The sequence below is a fragment of the Apaloderma vittatum genome, unplaced genomic scaffold (genome assembly GCF_000703405.1).
Source record: "Apaloderma vittatum isolate BGI_N311 unplaced genomic scaffold, ASM70340v1 scaffold16042, whole genome shotgun sequence".
In the NCBI taxonomy this organism is placed as follows: domain Eukaryota; kingdom Metazoa; phylum Chordata; class Aves; order Trogoniformes; family Trogonidae; genus Apaloderma; species Apaloderma vittatum.
The window spans coordinates 1-21,449 of NW_009704306.1; the positions used below are offsets into that span (position 1 = coordinate 1).

General features: G+C 37.6%; 1 protein-coding gene across 1 annotated transcript; it reads left to right on the plus strand.

Annotated features, from left to right (window-relative positions):
- Positions 1-1,797: 1,797 nt before the first annotated feature.
- On the plus strand, positions 1,798-13,872 carry LOC104270601 (histone-lysine N-methyltransferase setd3; the record flags this gene model as incomplete). The annotated part of the gene is made up of 7 exons (XM_009865010.1): positions 1,798-1,856; positions 3,176-3,290; positions 7,592-7,666; positions 10,355-10,521; positions 11,169-11,254; positions 12,608-12,768; positions 13,384-13,872. Coding segments are annotated over 7 exons (1,107 nt in total), but the record flags the coding sequence as incomplete, so codon positions are not given.
- Positions 13,873-21,449: the final 7,577 nt, after the last annotated feature.

A 21,449-nucleotide genomic window follows, 5' to 3' on the forward strand; every position in this document is an offset into this window, starting at 1 on the left:
CGGGTAGCTGGAAGGGCCAAGGGCCGGGCTCTCGAGAATCGCGACCCGTGTAAAACCGCCCCTCTCAGACTTAAGAATGAGATTCCAGCTTCCCACGACCCATAGCCGTGTCACGGGTGGACGCGTGGGGTTTTGAAAGTGAAACCGGTGGCGTTGTGTGTCTCACTGTTGCTGTTGACTTTCTCTGCTTAGTTTATCAAGCTGCTGTGAAATGGATTCATAACGCCAGCAATAAAAGTTCAAATTGTCGGCGGGCATTTTTAGGAATTGTTACTTCCAGTTGAAGACTGAGTTTCTGCGTTCACTCGAATTGCATCCGGGCTGCAGCGAAGCTGCCTCCTGAAATTTTGGGGGAGTTCGAGGATGGGGGGGTTGGTATGGAATGTTTTTGTCAGAAGAAGTAACTGTAAAATGTGTTTCTGTTTCCTTAAGGCAACGTTGCTACAATTAAACTCGAGGGAATTTGTTAGGCGATGACCATATCGCCGATGTGAATGAAAATCGCTTTAAAAAGGGGGGCGGGGGAGGAGGGAGTGAGGGAAGGGCCGGGAGTCGCTGGAATTGTTGGTTTCGGTCGTGGTTCAGAGAAAGCCCAGCCAAAGGGTTAACCAGAGGGGCTGGGGGAGTACAGACACCTGGGACCTAACACCCAATTGGCAGTCTTTTGTAGGATATAATTTGCCTAAAATTGTGCACTGAGCACAAGCTTTTGTTTTCTAATTGATTTACGGTTTGAGCCATTTTTACCTCGTCCCCTACTGTCCTGCACACGGTGCCAGCAAGTACATTACAGCGAGAAATGATAAATTACCGTGCACTTGTGATGCTAATGCATCAAGAGTAAAAAACTGCGTACTACGTGGAGCTTCGTGCATTAAGAGTGTCGCAAAGACAGTTATGCAAAAAATCATTTGTATTATCTGAAATAACCGCTTGATCGTTTGCTTCAATTCGTCTCTGAGACCTAATTGAACCCAGAGATTAAAATTTATGTTATTATGTCTTTCCATTTGTGAGTTGGAGGAACGTTCTGAAGAAAGTGAGTGTGGACTTAAAACTACCTGTATTGCTGAAACTCTTAGTAAGTTGATTGATCACAAAAGTAACAAGTATTACAGCTTCTTAAAGCCTTTTTAAAATCGAAATGTTCTTCTGGTTAATGACAACTACAGCAGGCATTCTCAAATGGCATTGCTCTGCTTTTAGATGGGAGCATGTGTAGATAGGTTAATGTAGATGCTGTCTAAATGGTATTTGTCACCAAACCTGCTTAAATATTTTAATCTATTTTGTTTCAAAGATGTAGTGCAACTTTTACTGAATAGCCGCTTTACACAAGTATTGAGGAAGAATTGAAAATCCTGTATAATTTTTCTGTCATGTTTAACACCTTAATGATATCCCAGAGAAGAGGAAAATGTGGAAGCTGAAGAAACCTAATGTATATTTACTGTCTGATTGCTTTCCCTCACCCTGCATCAAGGGCTGGATTTTGTTTTACCTTCCCATACTTGGTCCACCTTAAATTTTTTATTTTTGTATGATGTCTGTGGGTTCCAGACTTGAAATATGAAGAAGCAGATTTATGGCGGCTGCTGGGCACAACAAATTAAGTTGACAGTGATGTATGAGAGCATAATAGCATGATGATCCCTCTGTAGCGCGGCTGGACGCCTCCTGCTTCATTTGGCTCTTGTTAGGATCTGTTAGGCAGCTAAATAATGAAATTCTGCTGACTGATTTCTGATTTCTCTTTTCTTTCTCTTTTCACCTTTTTCTGAAACTTACATTTCCCAGACTCATCCTAATGCCAGCAAACTGCCCTTAAAGGATTCTTTCACTTATGATGACTACAGGTTGGTCTGTCTTTTAATTACTTTTTTCTTTTTTTTTTTTTTTCTTAATAGATATTGAACTGTGGGGCCCTGAAAATACTTCACTGGTGGGAAAGCTATCTTGTTATTGAAATTTTAAATCTAGGATTTGATACTAATATGCTTTCTTAATGAAGAAGAAAGTAAAATAAATATGCAAATTTTAATTGTTATGAAGGAATAGTAATGAGCAGTTAATTTAGCCAACTAGCGTGTAGTCTGAGATTAGTAAGGTAGTTCATTGTTTCTTAAAATAATTCAGTTGATGTTGCAGGACGCTCGGGTTTTGAGTTTGGGATTTTTTAAAAAACTTCTTTTATTAAAAAAGACTTTACCAGCATATAGTAGTAAAAACTAGTATTTGCAGCTTTTATCAACAATTTATCCACAATTTTAACTTTTCAGAAATTAACTAGACTTCAATTTGATGATATCTTTCAAAGCAGTCTGTAGTCCTTCTGAAAAAATAGTTCTGAAAAATCTTAATTCTTAATTTTAAATAGTTGATAGTAATGGAGTCTGTGGGAGTTAAAATTAGTTTGGTTTTTCTCCTCAAAAAACCCACAGCAAATACATATATTAAAGCTAGAGCACAGTAAGACTAAGATAATTTTTTTTTTCCCCTCTGGCATTTAATATTATTTTTTGTCTGAAATAAAGTAGCAGCAAAATTTCAGAAAACAATGAAATGTTAAGCTTTTCTGAAGATTCCTATGTTTGAATAGGTAGCTGGCATATTTTGTTTGCTTAACCTGACTTTGAAGGGTTTTGAATGATGTCTGTGTGCTAAACTTTATTCTACTTCCTTCCTTCTTTTTCCCTGGAAATCTGTTGGGAGTATTTGGGCTTTTCCAGGAGCAAGGGGAGCAATGTGCCCTGGCTCTTACAAGAGTCTGCACATAGATGAGAGCTACTTGGAAGCCCACGAGGGAGTAGCTGACCCCCGGTCTGGGCTGTGTAGTGAGAGGAGGGGATGTGTGTGTGGGGAAGGGTTGGGGAAGCAGAAGGTAACGTGAGGGTGAGTCCTGGCTGAGGGAAGTGGAAGATGTGGAGGTTCTGTTGTAGAGAGAGCAGAAGAGGGGTGGGATTGCAATCCTGATTTTTGGAATTGGTCTGTGTGTCTTGGAAACCTGGGAGGTGTTGCTTCTCCTGCAAGTGGTGTTGCTTTCTACTGTTACTGTAGCCAGTGTGATCTTTAAATTTGGAAACTTTCAGCCTAAATGATTGCTTCAGGTTGAACTACAGCCAATCATATATTGATGTTTTGAACATTTGCCATCTAATGTTTTTAATTTTTGTAGATGGGCGGTTTCTTCTGTCATGACACGGCAGAACCAGATTCCAACAGAAGACGGTTCCAGAGTTACATTGGCTCTAATACCTTTATGGGACATGTGTAATCATACTAATGGACTGGTAAGGATTTCTTAAGTGTTGCTGAAAGGCTTTAGGGCTTAAGTATTAAGCCTTTCACTGCTGAAGAGCAGTTTAATAACACTTTTAATTATGCTTCTTAACACAGGTATTTTATCTTCCCAAGTGACCCTAAAAACTAATATCCGAAAGAAAGATTTGTCAGTTTCTTAAATGTCTTACAATAGCTTTTCAGGGAAAACTTTCTTCACCTGGAGAAAACTTGAGAAGTGATTGCATACTTGCATCAAGTTATGTCTCATACAGACATAGTGTACCTTTGAAGGTTTGCAGTTACATGATACCTTTTTTTTCCAGCCAAGTTTGAATATTCTTCTGACATGGAGTTTTGTTTCTGACAGGCTGAAAGAGACACACAATACTGAACAGATTCATTCTGAGAATAGGAAGGCAGACAGTGATGGAGGTTGCCTCTTGTAGCTACCACTGGGGAAAGTGGTTAGAAATTTGCAACTAAGAAATACTGCCGGCTCTCCTAACCATGCCCAAAGAGCCTTGTTATGGAGACAGCAACAAGAAGAACAAAGCTTAATTCAACAAAAACAGTACATCTGTTACTACATCAAAGAAACAAAATGCAAAAATACTACTTTAGGGCATATTAAACATTTAAAAGGTGACATATGTATATAGAAAGTCAGACGTGCTGACATTTTGGCTTACGTGAGCTAGTTCAGAGGATGAGGTCTTGATTTCATTAACAGGCTGGTTAACGTTGAAGGGAGGAAATGGAAACCCATAAGAGGAGGATTTATCAATGTTATTTAACCAGTCTTATGTACACTTCAAAATTTATATCCTCTAATTGTGTTTCCAGTAGATAGTATTATTTATTGTAAGTGGTGAATATGACCGTACTATTCAAGTAATCTGGTTCTTTTGGGGAAGAATTGACCTGAGCATTAGGACAGCAGCATGCGTTTATATTGTTGGAATAAGAAAAGCCTGATTTAAATGAACAAATTGTAAACCAAGTTGCTTTTACCTAATTTACCTTTTAGCTAATTTATTGTTATTCTAACTATACCTAATACAGCATAGGTTTGGCTACAAAGTTACAAATGTTCGGGGGGGCAAGGGGGTATTTATTTGTGTTTTTCCCTATTAAAAGATGGTTACATATTGTTCTTTAACAGTGATTTTTGCCTTTTACTACTTGTTATGCAATCTTACAACTTTGATTTAGCAATAAAGCTTATATAAGACTCTCTAATATAAAGAAAATTGCTTAAAATTCAGAAATGTGTATTTTTATATTATAAGTCTTAGCTGCAAGCGTCAGTACTTCCTGTACCCTTTTTCTGCTGGGCATCTCTTTCAGATGCATTTGCAGAGACTTGTCTGTATTCATGAGACAACTCTTAATGAATACATTCAAAGTTTGGATTAGAGGAAAGAGGAAGAGAATTAAGGTTCTGGGAGGGAAAAAATTAAGTAGCTTATATTAAAAGAGCAGCTAGTTATGTTGTTTTAATTATTCAAACTTCTATTTAAATTGATAAAGTAATTTTTATTTTTATTGTGCTCTTTAACAATGAGTTTGATATGGAACCAGCCTCTGGAGCCAAACCTGCTAATGCAGTTGTATATCAAGGTTAGAAGCATTTTTTATGCTGAAGTGTATCCTAAAGGGTGAGGGGAGGGCGTGCTGAGCTTAAATATTTTGTATGTATATCCAGGTTTCACTCATTTGTTTCGTATCTCTACAGAAAATTGTTTAAATGGTTTTAGATTTAGGAGGGACAGACAACTGTAATATTGATAATGGGCTATGAAAAGCTACTAAAGCTATTTTTGTTGTGCATTAGTTTCCTTGTAGTATTAGAAATGGGAAAACTGTTGCAATAACTGTACGTTACTAAGATAACTGTAAGCTGTCTGTAACGTAGTTTGTATTTTTGTAAAATGAGATGAGGATGGGTTCTGCTCTAATCATAGCAGATCCCTTGAAAATACATGAAGGGAATTGTTTTTCATTGCAGAAAAGTAAGAAACAAAAGATGGCGTTGTACACACCCCTTGCTAGTCTATTCCAAGCGTAGTGCTGAAATATCTCGAGTCAGTCAGCTCCTACACACCCTTGTTCTTGCTTTATTCCACAGGGCCCCTTTCCATGAGCTAGATTATAAAATGCTCTTTGGGTTTTCACTGGAGCTAGGTCCATCCAGCTTTTTCTTGCTTCTGACACTATTAATTAGATCAACCTGCCTCTAAGAACGATATCAAAATGGTTGTCTTCATGCATTTCTCATTGTTATTCTTTAGTGGGATTGTATTTTGACAGTCAGAGGTTGATCACCAGTTCTGACAGAGATTTGAATAAGCTACGTTCTGCCTGTTGGGCTGGGTCCATCCTTAATCACTGACCAAGCAGATTATTGCATGCGTTGTACACAACTTGAAATTCATGTATCGATCTGCTTCAGAAATAAAACTGAAGGGATGCAATTTGTCAGCTATCATGTGGGAAGAGAATTAAACACCCTGTTAATTCTCTTACATGACTACTATTAAAAGAAAGAGGAAATAAGAGTCTAGCACTCCATTATGTTTTATAGAAAAGCTTTTCAGAAGTGCTACTGTGTTGTGTCTTCTTATATAAAAAAATGGCAAAAATAAAAACCAGTCTGAAAAATGAGCAGTACTCTAGTGAAGCATGCTTAAACTGACAGAATCCTTCTCTTAACATACTGGAATTTCCCCAGTCCTTGAAAGCCTCCTGTAACACAGGTGTTTGAAGAAACTGGAATGGACTTTTCACATACAGAAGTATTTCATTGAGTTTACACACTAAGAAGGCTTCAGGACAGGTCAAGTGCTGTTAAGAGTTCCCTTTGAAGTTACAGTTTTTCAGAAGGTGACTGTATTTGTGGGAAGGTAAATCCCCCAGCACTTTTAACCTGCAATTCAAAGTTAGATATTCTTCTGAATGAGAGACCTTTCTTAAAAATTGTTTGGTCCAGCATAATGAATGTAGAGGAATTTCTGCATTCAGGTGGTACAGTCTGTGTTTTGCAGCGGGCCGTATTGTATGACCGTCGTGTTCTCTTCTGCTCTCCACACACCGCAGACCTGTGCGGTAGTGCCACCTGCGTGCAGAGCGGCTCTGTGAGCCTCTGCGGGGCTGGGCTGCCCGGGCTCGGGGCTGCCGGTTTGGATTTGCTGCGTTGGAGACAAATTCCCCGTGCTCTCTTTGAAAGCGCTTGTTTTGGCTGACAAACGCACACTTGATGATGCAAGCAGCATAAAACTACTAATGTGTAACTGTCAGCCAAGCTTTCAAAATAATCTGTGGAGTTCTGTCTTTGGACAAACTGCATCCAAGGTGGGAGTCAATCGGGGTGTACCACTGGGTATCATATGTCAGGCAGCTTACAAAAAATTATGCTTTCATTTACAAAGGCTGAGAGAGAATCTTTGTCATCTGCTAGATTTTTCTCCTGGCCTAGAACATATTTTTCCATAAGTTAGCTCTGTCAGTACTGAATTCGGAATACCTACCATGTAAGTTGCTTCCTGATTGTTCAGCAGCTCATGTTCCATCCTGTGGCTGCATCTATGTCAGCATCTTTGGTAATACTAACCAAGAACATGGTGATTGTCGCTTTAAAAAAAGTACTATGTTTTTAGGATAGCTTTATTTGTTAGTGTGACCCCTTTACAGTTTTGTTATTTTTTTTCAGAGAAGTACAGGTTAAGAGAGTTTATCCTCTTCCATTGCCTGCTACCATCAAAAAATCCTTTTAGCATTTTAAGAGTATTGCTTAACTTTTGGATAAATGGATTATTTGCAAGTAAATTATAATTCTCTGAAGATTGTATCCCCTAAAGATCCACAGTTATCTAATCCTTTTTCATTGAGACATCAAAAATGTGCTGGCAACTGAAGGATAAAGCACAGCATATAGAACTGTCAGTGCCTTGCTCCCTTGGGCCTCATGGGAGTGACTAAAACTCTAGAACTTTATAACACGCTGCTGGCTTTAGCCCAGGACTGTCTGTGGAGGATACTTTCCTCAGAGCCTTCTGTTCACTTCAGGTAAGTTAGTTCCTCTATTAGATTTCATTAATGCAGTGATTTTTTTATTTTTTTTTTTTTAAAAAGAAGAGATTGCTCAGAAGTTGTAAAACAATCACTACCAGCTATATTGTATTGTGCAGAGAAAGTAATAGATGTAATTGCTATTGTTAATATCAGTTTCCAAGAGGACAATGTTTTGTCAGTGATGGGAGAGCTAAATATAAAATGCTAAAGGTGCTTTTGTTACTCTTTCCTTGGATAGATCACTACAGGCTACAATTTAGAAGATGACCGGTGTGAATGTGTAGCGCTTCAAGATTTCAAGGCTGGAGAACAGGTAGTGTGAACAGTTATCTTTAAAATTGTTCGTTAATAAAGTTTTGTGGATGCTTGGTAACTCCCTACAAAATAGCAGAGTGGTTTAAGCTCAGCAGAATAAAACCCACTTATTTCGTGTGAAAATGCTACCAAACTAAGTGCACATTTTTCAGAATAAAGTATTTTCTGACACTTGGTAGACCCCAACTTTAGGAGAGTTTTGATTCCTCATGTTTTAGAGAACTAGGTGAAATATTTAATCTCTGGTAAATGCACATACATAGACACTGAGTTTACTGTTCTGGATGAGATTTATAAAAGGTCATGTGCAAAGGGCCAAAGATGAATATATTTTAGGTTTGGCGTGTCACTTTGGCTGCAGTAGCAGGTTGTAGAGTCTTTCTTAAAATGTTGTCAGTTTATATTTCTTGTTAGTTTTTGTTTAACACGAGGTTAAGTACAGTATAGTTGCCAGTCATTTTGCCCGTGTTGTCATTCCTATCCTTAGTGAAAATGAGAAAGGACCTAAAAACATACTCCCTCCCTTTCACACGGACACACACATGGACACACACACATGTCCATATACCTTCATCCTGAAGCAGAAAGTACCAAGGGATAGTCTTGCAAAGAAGCATGAAACAGTTCAAGCTGCAATATTTTGTTCAAAACTGCTGAGAAAACAAAATGAGTGTTAAAACTAGTGGTGCACTGAAGTCAGTGGTTCCAGGAGTGTTCCCTCTGCTAGGAGGGATCCTGTGCTGTCTCAGCAGCCAGCCTAAGCCCTCAAGTGCAGTGGCACTCTCTGTTTTTCCTACTGCTTGTGCAACTGCAGTCAGCGTGGTCAGAAAAAGACTGCCTGTGAAGCATCCTGAAATGTTTTGTAACTTAGTCTCCAAGTTATTACCTTTAGCGTATTATTTTGCCAGCCTTACCTTTTGCAGTATTTTCATTTTAATTTTTCTTACATATTAGTACCTTAACAAAGATGTACCTGCAAAAATTAAGTATGTCTTTCCAGAGGTATATTTGTCCTCATTGCTATGCTGGGGTTTATAGTGATTGCATGCTTTTTGTGTTGCTCTTAGAATTTGTTATGGTAGTCAAATATTTTGCTGTTTTTTTCCAGTACTGGTATGATGAGTTAAAAGGGGTCCACAGTTTTTCCAGAAGTGATCCAATTTATGATTTTCCACAGCTGGCAATGGTTGTGTCATATAGCTGTTCTTACTGCTCTCTGCATTTCAATTATAGTGTTTTCCTCTACTTCAGTTTTATTTTAGTGGTTTCATTTTGTCTGCTGTTTATCACAGGATCACAGTTTCATTTTTTTAAAAAAAATTCTGTGCAAACTTTAACTGTTATCAACATCATTAAAGCATTTTAAGTATATAATGCTTCAGTCTTTTGATATAGTGTGCAGATGTTATTTCTTACAGTTTCATCAGAAAGAGTAGCTTTTACTGTGAAAAAAACGTGAGGCAGCAGAAGGCCACAGAATCTATCAAACACTGGCTTTGAATAAAGCAACTTTCTCATTTTGTTTAATTGGTTCTTTTTGTAAAACAATCTTAGAGTGCAAGAGCATAACATATAACGTATATGTGATATCTGACTTTTAGTTCAATATGAGATACAGTTTTAAAACTTGGGAGGGTTAGCAACTCCCTCCTTAACCACTGCCTTAACATACCTAGGCAGGTCACTTGTTCATTATACGAGTGTGTTACAGTGTATTTACTGTCATTTACCATCATGCTTAAGCATTTAGTGCTTAGGATAAATACTTTTAATCTAAAACTGAAAACAAAATAAATGGCATCATTACTATTGCTGAGCCCTTATGAGAACACTCTGCCACTCTGTCAGCCAGAGAAGTGGAAGCTCACAGGTATCCAGAGCATTTCTGTCCCTAAGGTTAAGAAGGGAGTTCTGTTACTGTTGAAACTTTTCTTTCTGATTGACAATTCTGTTATCGAACAAAAGGGGAAGATATCCTCTTGATGAGGGAGAAGACAGTTAGTACTCTGACCTCTTGTCCCATGTACCTCACATAGCCTAGCCTTGAATTAAACACTTTTTGCAGTGTATGTTTAGGAGCTTTTTTTAATGTGCACCTATATGCTTTATCTAAAGGGTTCAGAGTATAGCATGAAAATAAATACTGGCTGAACACAGATCAGATGTCTCTGTATGATATACTTTGGTATAGCCATGCCTTAAGGTAACATTAAAACAAAATCAAAGTTTATCCATCAGCATCATAAGTTACTCTTCTGAGTGGGCTTATTGGGGAAGGGGGGGATAATTACACCAGGAACACCATTTGTTTTAATGGACCTTCTTTGTCTCAGATTTTTTAGCCTTTAAAAGGCATAGGATCTTTGAAAGCTTCTTTCTGTATACTGGTATTTTATGATAGCGTGAGAAAACAAAGCGTTTTTGTTTTATTTTCAAGTGTAGAATAAGAACCTCTTCTCTCAGTTATGCTGGTATGTTTAGATCTGCTTTTAAAGTATATTGCCGTACTACATAGAGCATTTGAATCGATACCAGAAAACAAAGTGTGTTTCTTTATGTAACCAAATATACCTTGTACTCAAAATAGTAAAATTCTTTCAGGAAATAACTTTCAAATTATGTCAGTTTTGTGAGCTGATCTTAAGCTTTTTTTCCTGTCCCTTCGCTTCTCTTTTCATCCTTCTAGATTTACATTTTTTATGGCACTCGGTCAAACGCTGAATTTGTGATCCACAGTGGTTTTTTCTTTGATAATAATTCACATGACAGAGTGAAAATAAAGCTTGGCGTGAGTAAAAGTGACAGGCTGTATGCTATGAAGGCAGAGGTCTTAGCTCGTGCTGGTATCCCAACGTAAGTAAAACACAATGCCATGGGGTTTTTTAAAACATTTCCAAAGTATTAGAGTGTCCAGTAGAGCATATACAAAGCTGCTCTTTGATAACTTTTGTAGGTGCAATATTTCTCCTGTTTGTATAGCAAATTAAAATTATTGTAATAATATTTACAGAAGTTCTCTTAGCTATATTATCATCTACTTTGGACCATATATAAGGAAAAACACCTTTGCTTTAATAACCATTTCAACAAGAACAGAGCAAGGATTAATTTGAAGCAATCTGTGGTTTTTCTTTCTTTCCTATCCCTTGCAGACATAAGACAGTGCTCAGTATGTGAACCACAGCATTTTCCTTTAGTCTTTTCAGTCCAGAGGGTGCTGTTAGGAGTAGCAGACGTGAAACATTGCATTTTCATGAATTTATTATGAAAGCCGTATAAAAATAATTGTAAGTGTAAAATTGTAGAGATAATTGTTCTTTTCAGATACAAGTTAGGGAAGCTTTTATTTAGCTTGAACTAATATTACTTTTTTTTTTCAAGGTTACTTTCGTAGCAGTGCATTTGTTGTATACTTTAAGGTCTTTTATGTTGAAATAAGTTCAAAGGTATGACAATACAACTTGCTTTTACCGTTGTTGCTTGGTTATTTCTTTTATTAGTTCCAGTGTTTTTGCCCTGCACTCCACTGAGCCTCCAATCTCTGCCCAGCTTCTCGCTTTCCTTCGAGTGTTTTGTATGAGTGAAGGTAAGATGCTTTATAAGATAACCTAATTTACACTTGTTTGGGGGGGTTTTGTTAGTTTTCTTAAAATCAGGAATGTGATAGTCATTATATAAAGTATTAAGCTGAAAGATTGGAAAAGTTGAGGAGTTGAGGTCAAAAATGGACCTATAAGCTAGTGAGAAACGCAGTCTTTGGCCGTGTTGTCTGAGGGAATATTTTAGCATCACGGGCCTTTCTGGAACTTCTAAAGCATGAGATGATGCAATTATTTTATTTTTTTTTTATCTCCCAGGCTTTTGTGAATGCATGAGCTTTGCTTTGGAGCTTGTTCTTTAGTTCTTAGGTTTAAAAGCAGTTCACAAAATAAGATCATGTAAGGGCTAGAGGTTTACGTGCTTTATGGTTAAAATCGTAGCGTATTAGCCTTCACTGCTAGAATCATTTAGGTGTGGGATTGGAATATATTGTGCTGTAAGAGAAGTATGGAAGAGACATTTCAAAGTTGAATGTTTTCAGTATTTTGGTAATTCATAATCTAAAACTACCTATTTATAAACTGTAGCATTTCTCACGCTAAGGGTTTGGGTTTTTTTGTTGGGAAATATGTGTAAAATTAGATGTTCACCTACTTTGTGTATGTGAAACTTCTGGTTAAATGTTTAATAGCTGATTGCTAGTTAGATGCCATATGATTGTGCTCAGATTTTTCATATGTTTTAAAAACCGTATAGGAAGACTTCTTATTGAAACAGTACCTGCAAGTGTTTTGTGAATTTTCTGATAGCTGCTTTGCAGAAGTGAAATTTAGTAATTAAAAGATAAATGGAACTTGTGTAATGTCAAGGAGCTGATTAAATGTTTTCTGCTCTGTGTGAGATTTGTTTGATGGATGTCTTTTCTGACCAACTGTAGGGAGTCTTTGCTACTGAAAAAGATTACCAAAACAATAAGAAAAATAATTCCATTGATATCTGCGCACTCTCTGGCCAGTTCATTTTATTATCAAAAAGTTCACTGAACTCTTTAAAAAATTACTCTCTTCAGTTAAGTATTGTACAAAACATTCCATCTTGCTGTCATGGAGTTACATTGTGTGAGAGATGCTAAGATATATAAAGCCTCTGTATTTCCAAGTGGAGCAGAAGGTCCATTTTCTGTGAACCTCAAGAATTCCAGTTGCCTTTTTGAGGAGAATCCTAGAAATAGCCTCCATATCTGATGATTCTTACCTGAGGAGAGGATGTGTTTTGGGCTTTTTTTTTTATTGTAGTGGCTCAAAGCTATACTATTAAAATAAATCTTTCTGCAGTTTACCAGCTAACAGAGAGAATGATGAGATTGTTTTTTAACAGATTGGTTTTATAATTATTGCAGAAGAGCTGAAGGAACACTTGATAGGTGAGCATGCCATTGACAAAATCTTCACTCTGGGGAACTCTGAGTTTCCAGTTAGCTGGGACAACGAAGTTAAGCTTTGGACATTCCTCGAAGCCAGAGCTTCCCTTCTTTTGAAAACCTATAAAACAACTGTGGAGGTAAATTTATCATTACATGTAATTTAAATGTCTGAAATGTTCTGTTGTGATTGTAGGAAAAGATATTTTGTCCCCTATCTCGTCTTTGCAAACTTTAATCTCCATGTTAGTACATAATTCATTCTGTACTTTTTAAAGCATAGAACCAGATTTGCATTATCTAAAGAAAATCAAATAAGATTGCAAAAAGAAAATTTTGTTAATGTAATTTTGTTAATGTATTTTTCTTTGATTCTCCAAATAGAGACTACTTGTTTTTTCTCTGCAAGTAAAATGGGGAAACAGTTTAAACTTGTTTATTAGTTGCATTTTCTAGACTGCAAAGAAATGTACTGCCATTGCAAACGTATCAGTGAACCTACATGTTTCATATATTTGTGAAGTCCCCTGACTTCACTCATTATGCAGTGTGGAAATTTTTGGCTTTTTTATGAATTTTTAACAAATTACACTGAGATTCCATGCAGACCCCGTCACTCATATATATCCATTTGGCTCAGCCTGAAGAGCTTGGTGTCAGTTGTTATTAACTCATAGAGAGAAAAAGTGAGGGATTTTTTTTTGTTGTTGTTGTCTTGGTTGTTATTGACAAACTTGCTTTTTCTTTTCCAACAGGATGATAGGTCCTTCTTGGAGACCCATGACCTTACTTCACATGCGATAATGGCTATCAAATTGCGCTTAGGTGAAAAAGAGATTTTGGAGAAAGCAGTGAAGAGCGCAGCTGCTAGCCAAGAGTATTACAGCAAACAAATGGCAGATGGAGCTCCGCTTCCGAAATATGAAGAGAGCAATATTGCCTTGCTGGAGAACACTGTGGCAGACTCTAGACTCCCTATTGTCTTGAGAAACCTAGATGGTGTGGAAGAGCAAGGGGACTTAAAGATTGATGAAGCTATTGATGCTGAAGTCACAGAGAATGGGTTTGTAAATGGTGAAAACTCTCTATTTAATGGGACCAAATCAGAAAGTGAAAATCTAAATAAAGAGAAAAGCAACAGAGAGACTGAAGATGCCAAAGAATCTTCTTCAGAAAGTACTGATGAGGTTAAAGAATAGTCCTAAATTTTTACTTTATTGTGAAATTAAAATAGCTGAAGTTTATGAACAGTGCATTTATGTTGGTGTGTTTCTTTGTTAACATTTCTCTTTCTGCGGAGAAAAAATGTTTTTGCTGCTTTATATAAAAATGAATTTTTAAGTTATTTAAAAGATTTAGCATCCCTTTTCAATTAAGATTGCCATCTTGCTTTCAGGCAAAAACTGGGGAAAGAGGTGCCTTTGGAAGATTTTGCAGCCCTTTGTTGAACCAAATGTATTTTCTTCCTGGGGAAGAATTAAGCTCTTCTATCTGCTGTGCTTTTGTTGTTCTGTCACTCTCACTACCAAAATGAAAAGCTTGCTCTGCCTCCTGCCAAGAAAAGCAGAAGGCAGGACTGACTCGGTATTCAGCATGAAGGTGGGAGAGCAGTACAGCAGAAAACTGGATAAGAGGATCAGAAACTTGGGAGACTGGAGGAAAACCTGTTTAAAATCAGGTATGCCAGTCCAGACAAAGGTAAGGTGGCAACCTTATGATTGGTAGTATTAAATGTTGATGAGAATCCAAATTGTAGACACTTAAGTGATCTCTGAAGATTTCAGTTCACTTTGTCTTTTGTTTACTGTATAAAAAAATCTCATATTTCTTCTTCTGTCAGAGTTAGACTGCTGCAATACCACATTTGCCAACTTTTAAAGGCTGACTTTTTATTTCCAGGCGGTACCTTTTTTCTTTTTTCTTTTTTTTTAACAAGGTTGGCAGTGCTGCTGGAGAGTTTGAAAGCAGATAGGCCAAGCCACAGCTCTAAACTGTACTGTTCAAAGTGAGGTCGCTTCCCAGCTTCTTCAGGTTTTTCACAACTAGCTAGAGATTTTCAAAGCTACACTTTTGACTAAGCCATTATTAAAAGGAAAATATGATAAATATTCCTGTCTGCCACTGCTTCATTTCTGTGTTGTTGGATGTAACGTTGAATGTGACATGGGTACCTGATCTTACTCAACTTCATCTTTTGGCGCAGATCTTAATTGATGCCATTTTCTCAAAGGAAATGGCAGGTGGGCTGATACGTTTTTGGCCCAAGTCCAGCCTCCAGCCAAGTCTGCAGTACGCTTTGATTGTGTCTCTGTCTGACGCACAGTTCTGGAGATACCTCCACAAGTTAAGCAGGTCTACTGTCTCCAGCAGGTTTGGTCACCCCTCGTGCTCTGTGTTTTAACTTCTAGGGGGAAACAATCCTAGCACAGTGCAATATCAGAACAAGGGTAATTCCAAGGCTTTACTTTGAAATTACCTAGGTGTTGAGAGGAGAGGAGGGTGGAATATCTTTTATTTTGTGGATGAATGGAGAGGAGTATAAAGAGAGTTCTCGATATTAAGGACTTTCTTTTTTACCTTTGTATCCTTAAGTTTGGGATAATGGGTAGAGTGGACAAGCTTGGATGATTGTTCAGAGCTCAGTAGATGTTGCAACCTCCTCATCCAAGATCAGTTGCAGTAAAATGTCTTTTGACGTATTCATAGTTTTATTAGGTTTTGCTTCTTTTATACTGCAACTTGGAAAATGTGTTTTTTGCATAAATCTTTGGTGCAATACACATGATAAGTAGTGATTTTCAGGTTGTCATAGCAGTTTTGGTGTTCAGCTAGTATCAGTGCGGGGAAAATAGAAAAATTAGTTTTTTAAGAAATATTTCGCTAAGAATGGCACGTTGCCATTGCACCTTGGATATTGCTTCACCACTAACAAGATGCTGGACCAGTATTTTTGTAACTATATGCTGCCTTTGGTAGAATGTTATGAATTGTTGTTTTGAGAGTTTAAATGGCATAAAACTCATTACACTTAGGTTTTTATTAGGACCAATGTTCCATTTCTGTTTCTGCCACTTCAGTTGCACAACATTGTGTACTAGATACTATAATGCAATTCTGAAACTAGCCTTCCCTGAAAATTATAACTGTAATTCAGAATTTAAATGCTTTGATTCAATCTGATACACTGTATTTTGTTCCAGTATTTGCTGATATCTATGGCTTAGCAGAGCCTGTGGTCGCCACAGGACAGAATGTGTGGGTTTTCTTGAATAAAATATAGTTCTACCATGCGTTCCCTAGTGAGTGTATTCTACAAACATAGCCTCTACCTGCTGCTGACTGGTGCATCTTTTGGGCTCTGTGGGGAGAGGAATAACTGTCCAGGTGTACAGATAAAGATGAGAGGAGAAATATCTGAGGGAAAAAAAAAACAATTATACGAAAAGGAAAGTGGTCTATTAAGTGCATGGTGAAATTCTTACACTTCATCTGTTAGTGTTATTTAGAAAAATACACCGCACACAATAAAAATAGTGAGTAATCTGATTTTGTAATTTCCATTTTTCCTCTTGCATGTAATGGTTTCTCAGAAGCACTAACCTAAAACTTAAGCTTTTAAAAACTGAGGTGGAAACAAAAAAATTGGCACTGATGAGCCCTTATTACCATCTGTCATGAAAACAGACCTTTCAAAGCATTTTAAAGTTAACTTTCTTTGTAATGTTTGGTTAAGAGGCTGTTCACACTAATCCCAGGCTAAATGCCAAATCTTGCTTCTGTTGAGCTAGCTATCTGAAGTATTCCAGTAAGAAAGACATCACTTGGATTTCTCGGACTGTTCTCCAAAAGCAAAACAAGGGGAAAAAAAGCCCTTTTGAATTTTACATGAACCTACCTACTGATGAATCGTTTCCCTAACAACCTGTAACTACTTTAGCTCTATACTGCAAGATGATGTCTGTATAGCCCTGCTGATAAAGTTGAATATACAAAATTGAGCAACATCCTCCACTCCAGAAAAAATGCTTGTAAAGTATATAAATGCAACCCTAGCTTAAGCGCTGTCATGAGTAGATAAGAGCTGAGAGCCTTCTGGCTGCAGCGGCAAGATGGTTTTACGGTCTTGGCAAAAATAAGTTGTGTTTTAGCATCTTTCATCTTTGCTAAAATAAGTGTTCCTTCCTTTGGACATTGTTCAAAGGCAGTATGTACGGAAAAATCTATGCAGCTCAACAGTAGCTGCATTCTTGAGGCTAATTTGCCTTTAGAGAGGAATGGTCATCACGGAGTCATGAGAATTGCACGTTTCAAAGGTATGCTGGAAGATTTAGGTTAGACAAACTTCTAGTACTTCTGCAATTCACATTTTTAGAACGGTGTTTAATATCGGCTGCTGCCACTTCTATCACCCTTTTTTACAGAAAGGCATGTGAAGTAATGATGAAATGTAATTTGAACTGTTGCAGTCTGACACACCAAAGATGCTCCCAAAATCCACTGTGCTCTTTGATTTTATGGGCTGAAAGTTGGTCCTTGCTATTTCTTGTGCTCTATGCCAAACAGGAGTGTTTAGCCAAAACACTGCTCTACCAAATGTATCTGATGGAGCATCCTTTTTCTCTTTAGGGTTTTTCACTGATCCTTGTTAAAGTCGATATGACCTCATGATTTTCACATAATTACTATCTATATTTAATAGTTTCTAACACGCTTCCTTCTTCAAGTGCACTGCTTGCTGTACAAAGTACAGCGTGTAAATCGGTGACTCACTTAGAAGAGCTTCCTTAGTATTTCTCAGTTTCTACATCTATTTCCTAACGAATGCCACAAGTTTAGAAACTGTGTGGGGGATTTTTCAGTTAAATAAATAAATCTCAATCCATACTTAAGAAAAAAAGGCACAAATCGTCCTGATTCTTTTGAGGTTTGTGTCTCCTTAAGTTCACTGGTATATTCAGTGTATTTCAAAACTGAACGACTGTTCTTCAGGTACTGTGCATGACATAAACCTGAGCTTGAGAAATACAAATTAAATCTATGATAAGTTACTTAGTGAAAAACAGAAATTGAAATTTTGTCGAATGCCAAAGTGCCTATTCTACGATACCAAGTGGAAACCCAAACACCTAGATTTTTCCCTTTTTTTGCAACCTTTTGCAAAATATGGAGTGCTCTAGTACGTACACTCCTGGATTATCAGTAATAGGTTTTGAAATTTGCTTGAATAAGCTGTTTTGTGTAGCGTCTTCTATTGAGTGATATACGGTACTCGTACACTAACAAAATGTGATTTTTGCCTTGTACACCATCTTTAGTCATTAACAATTATCTTTGTTTTCAGCGTACATAGACCTCAAACTTAATTTATAATTTTTATTTTTTTTTTACATTGATAACAGCATGATCTGGACCTGGCAGTTTACAAAAGCAACTAAGTTGGTCATCAGTGCTTGCATTACCCAGACAGTGTTGCACAGTTGGTACCAGAGGGGTTGGAAACGAGAAAGCATTTGACTTCTGCCTTTGTCTCTCACGCTAGGAAGCCTTAACAGCTGGAGCTGGTGCCATTTTTTATCATAAAACATTAAGCTAGATAGAGGAGGAAAGCAAGGAAGTGCTGTTTCTTAAGTGGATAATAAAAGCTGGACAACTGGTCACTAGCTAGTTTGTCTTGGAGAGGTCACTGTTCTGAAGACTAAGTGTAGGAATGACTTCAGTGAGTGTTCAGAAAAAAGGTATCTCCAATTAGTACTGCAAGTACTGTAGATTTTTAATCTCCCAATTAGACAAGGACTTCACTTTCTCTAGGAACAGGTGAAAACATGAATTATGAGCTGTTATAACGTGTTGAGCTGGCAGTGAAGAACAGCTGTAAGTGGCTGCTTGCCTTGCTGTCGATGCAGTGCTGAGGCCAGCCTGAGTGAAGTCGGGGCTGGATTAACTTGCTCCTGTGCCCTTGTGGGAGATGTACTCAACGCTGAGCAGGTAAGGAAAGGCTTTATGAGTCCAGCGTGGGAGGATTGGACAAAGTCACAGAGAGCAATCTGAAAACAGGAGATAGTGTTGTGTTCAGGACACTCATCTGAGACATAATGTGTCTAGACTCAGGGACCTTTGTCCACATATTTTTGGTTGTAGGACTATTTTATTACATAAAGTTGATCAAGCACAGAAGAGGCTTTTGAACCCATGTCTTCCATCTTCCAGATGATTCTGTTGACTGTACTCTGAACTTTTATTTCTGTTTTTCTAATTTTTAGTATTTAAGGATTTTGAGGTATGTCTGCGCAGAATATGGTTTTTTACCTTTCCAATTTGGAGAAATTAGACAGTCATTTTCCAGTTAAATCCAGTTGAGACATGGCAAAACAGGTAATGCTGACAATTGCAACTTGTGCCTTTGAGCAGCTTGAGGTGCATTGGGATGGAGCAGATCTGTAGCCCTTTGAGACTTGACTTTGCTTCTTCAGAAAGGTGTTTAAAATCTTCACGAGCACAGGGAATAAGATCTTGGGTGTGTGAGCAATGTTGATTTCCCAAATGAATCACCATTACTTATGCACAGATTCAGACACCAGCAGAATTTGATAGCTGAAGTTAAACACTTAGTATATTATTTGATATTAAGCATATATTGTTCTTGAAAAATGAGCCCACTTGACAGCCCTGAACACACAAGTACTATGTCCTTTGAATAGGATCGATAGGGGAATAAAGCAAGTTTCCCTGTAGTGTCCCATTTGCGTCAAGACCAAGACAAGCTTCATTCCAGCATGGTGCCTTGTTTCACTCACAGATGTTATTGGCCAGGTGGCCTCTTGCTTTGTGTCACGCTGGGGCCACCTGCCCACTCCCAAGATGCACTTGCCATCCCCAAGAGAAATACTCATGTCCTCCTGGCCAATTGGTCTCTGTTTGGCACGGTGGCATGGAAATGGGTAAGTTTTGCCTTGTGCTGCGCACTTGGATCCAGGCAAATTGCTGGGTTTTTTCTTTAACTTTATGCAGATGCTGTTTGATTTTAATATTCTGCAGTTGGTTGGCATGTTTACAAAAGTTACCTGTTTCTCATCTGTAAGGCAGAAATTTGGGATCTATGTAGGTGTCCTGCATCCAGCGATTGCTTTGTGGTATGGGTTAAGGCAAATTCATTTCCCCTTGCTTTATTCCCTGCTGGATCACCACTTTCAGTGCTGTCAGTAACTCCGCCAAGGCTCCTAATTTCAGCACGAGTAAGTGGGGTTGTATACAGTTTTGTGGTCCAAAGGTATGAATAACATACCTTAAAACCGAATCTCCATACTGAGGCAGGCATGCACAAACAGCTTCCTGTGAACTGCAAAGGAATTTTTAGATTAACTTGAATATCTGTAAGAAAGCCCCACTGCCTTGCAGCAATTAATTCAAGTGATTGGATGCTAGGAATGGTTTATTATAATTGCACACAGGTAGTAATTTATTAGGGTGGCTGTTTCTTTTGGCATATGTCAAGAAGGTCAGAGTTTAGACTTTTTTGGACATTAACCTAGTCTTCTGAAACTCTGAAGTTCCACTTTTTGGTCATTAATTTCATACATGCTGAGATTGTGACAATTAACCCACTTAATAAAGGTCAAGTTTCAATTTTTTCCAATTTCTGGAACACTTAACTTTATTCCTTCTTGAAAATGGGCAGATACAGAATGATAAATAGTTATTAAATGAGAACGAAGATGTAGTTCTGCTGTCAAGATACTATTGAATGGTTAGTAGCAAAAGGACCAGAACTGCGATGGATTTGAAATAAAAGGAATAGCATTAAACAGACCACAGAAAAACAAAATAGAAAAGTATAGATCACAGTAAGCTGCTTAACTTCCACTAACATCCCTGTTAACTTACTCTACTTAGCTTTTACTTATGCAAATCCGTAATTTGTCCCTTTCATTTTTTTCACGTACACATGATTTTTTTCCCACAGCTCTAAAGCAACTTCTCACCACAGATGAAAAGCATAAACAGGCAAAGTGAATAAGGAAGTGGTGGTGGTGTTTTCAGATGACCAGAGTACTAGTTATACTGCATTTTAATAATACCTGGATTTCAAAGAGCCCACAAGATTGGATAAAAATAAACTCCTGGTTCAGTGTGGTGGTATCAGTTCCTAAAGGATGCATTGATACATTGGGTTCCTTAAACTAGAAAAATGAGAACTGAAGTATGTTGGCATTTTTGAAGCCTCTGAAATGTGTCCATCAAAAAGTATGTCTATTAATTTTAAATTGCATCATCCGTTGAAGACATGTTTGCAGAGGAATCGGGAGTAGTAATGTGGTATGTTAATAAAATCATTGCACCTTTAGGATCATGTCAGTACTGAGTGATTCTTGGAAAACGTTTTTTCCTTTTGCATAGTTTTTAGGTATTGATGTAAGATTGTGATTCCTTTTGGAGTATTACCACAGCAATTTTATAGGTTGATGCTGAATGCTTCAGTACAGGAATGACACGCAAATCTTTCAAATAATAAGCGTTTCCTGTATAATTTTTACGTGAAGTAGTAGAGGTACTATTACTCAAATCTTCGAAATGGAGACATTGTCACAAATTCTCATTCGTGTTTTGTGTAAGCTGCAGCTCTGGGCTTCTGAACAGGCTCACCTCAAGCACAGGGCTATGAAGTATCCAGGACTATTAACACACGCACAAATGTAATTGCACAACATTCACATTCTAACATCGTGACTCAAGATTAAATGAAATTATTTCCCCCTTCGAAAAAAAAAAAGTGTACATCCCGAGTTTAAAATACTGCAGGACATTTTGGCACTGATGTGGCTTA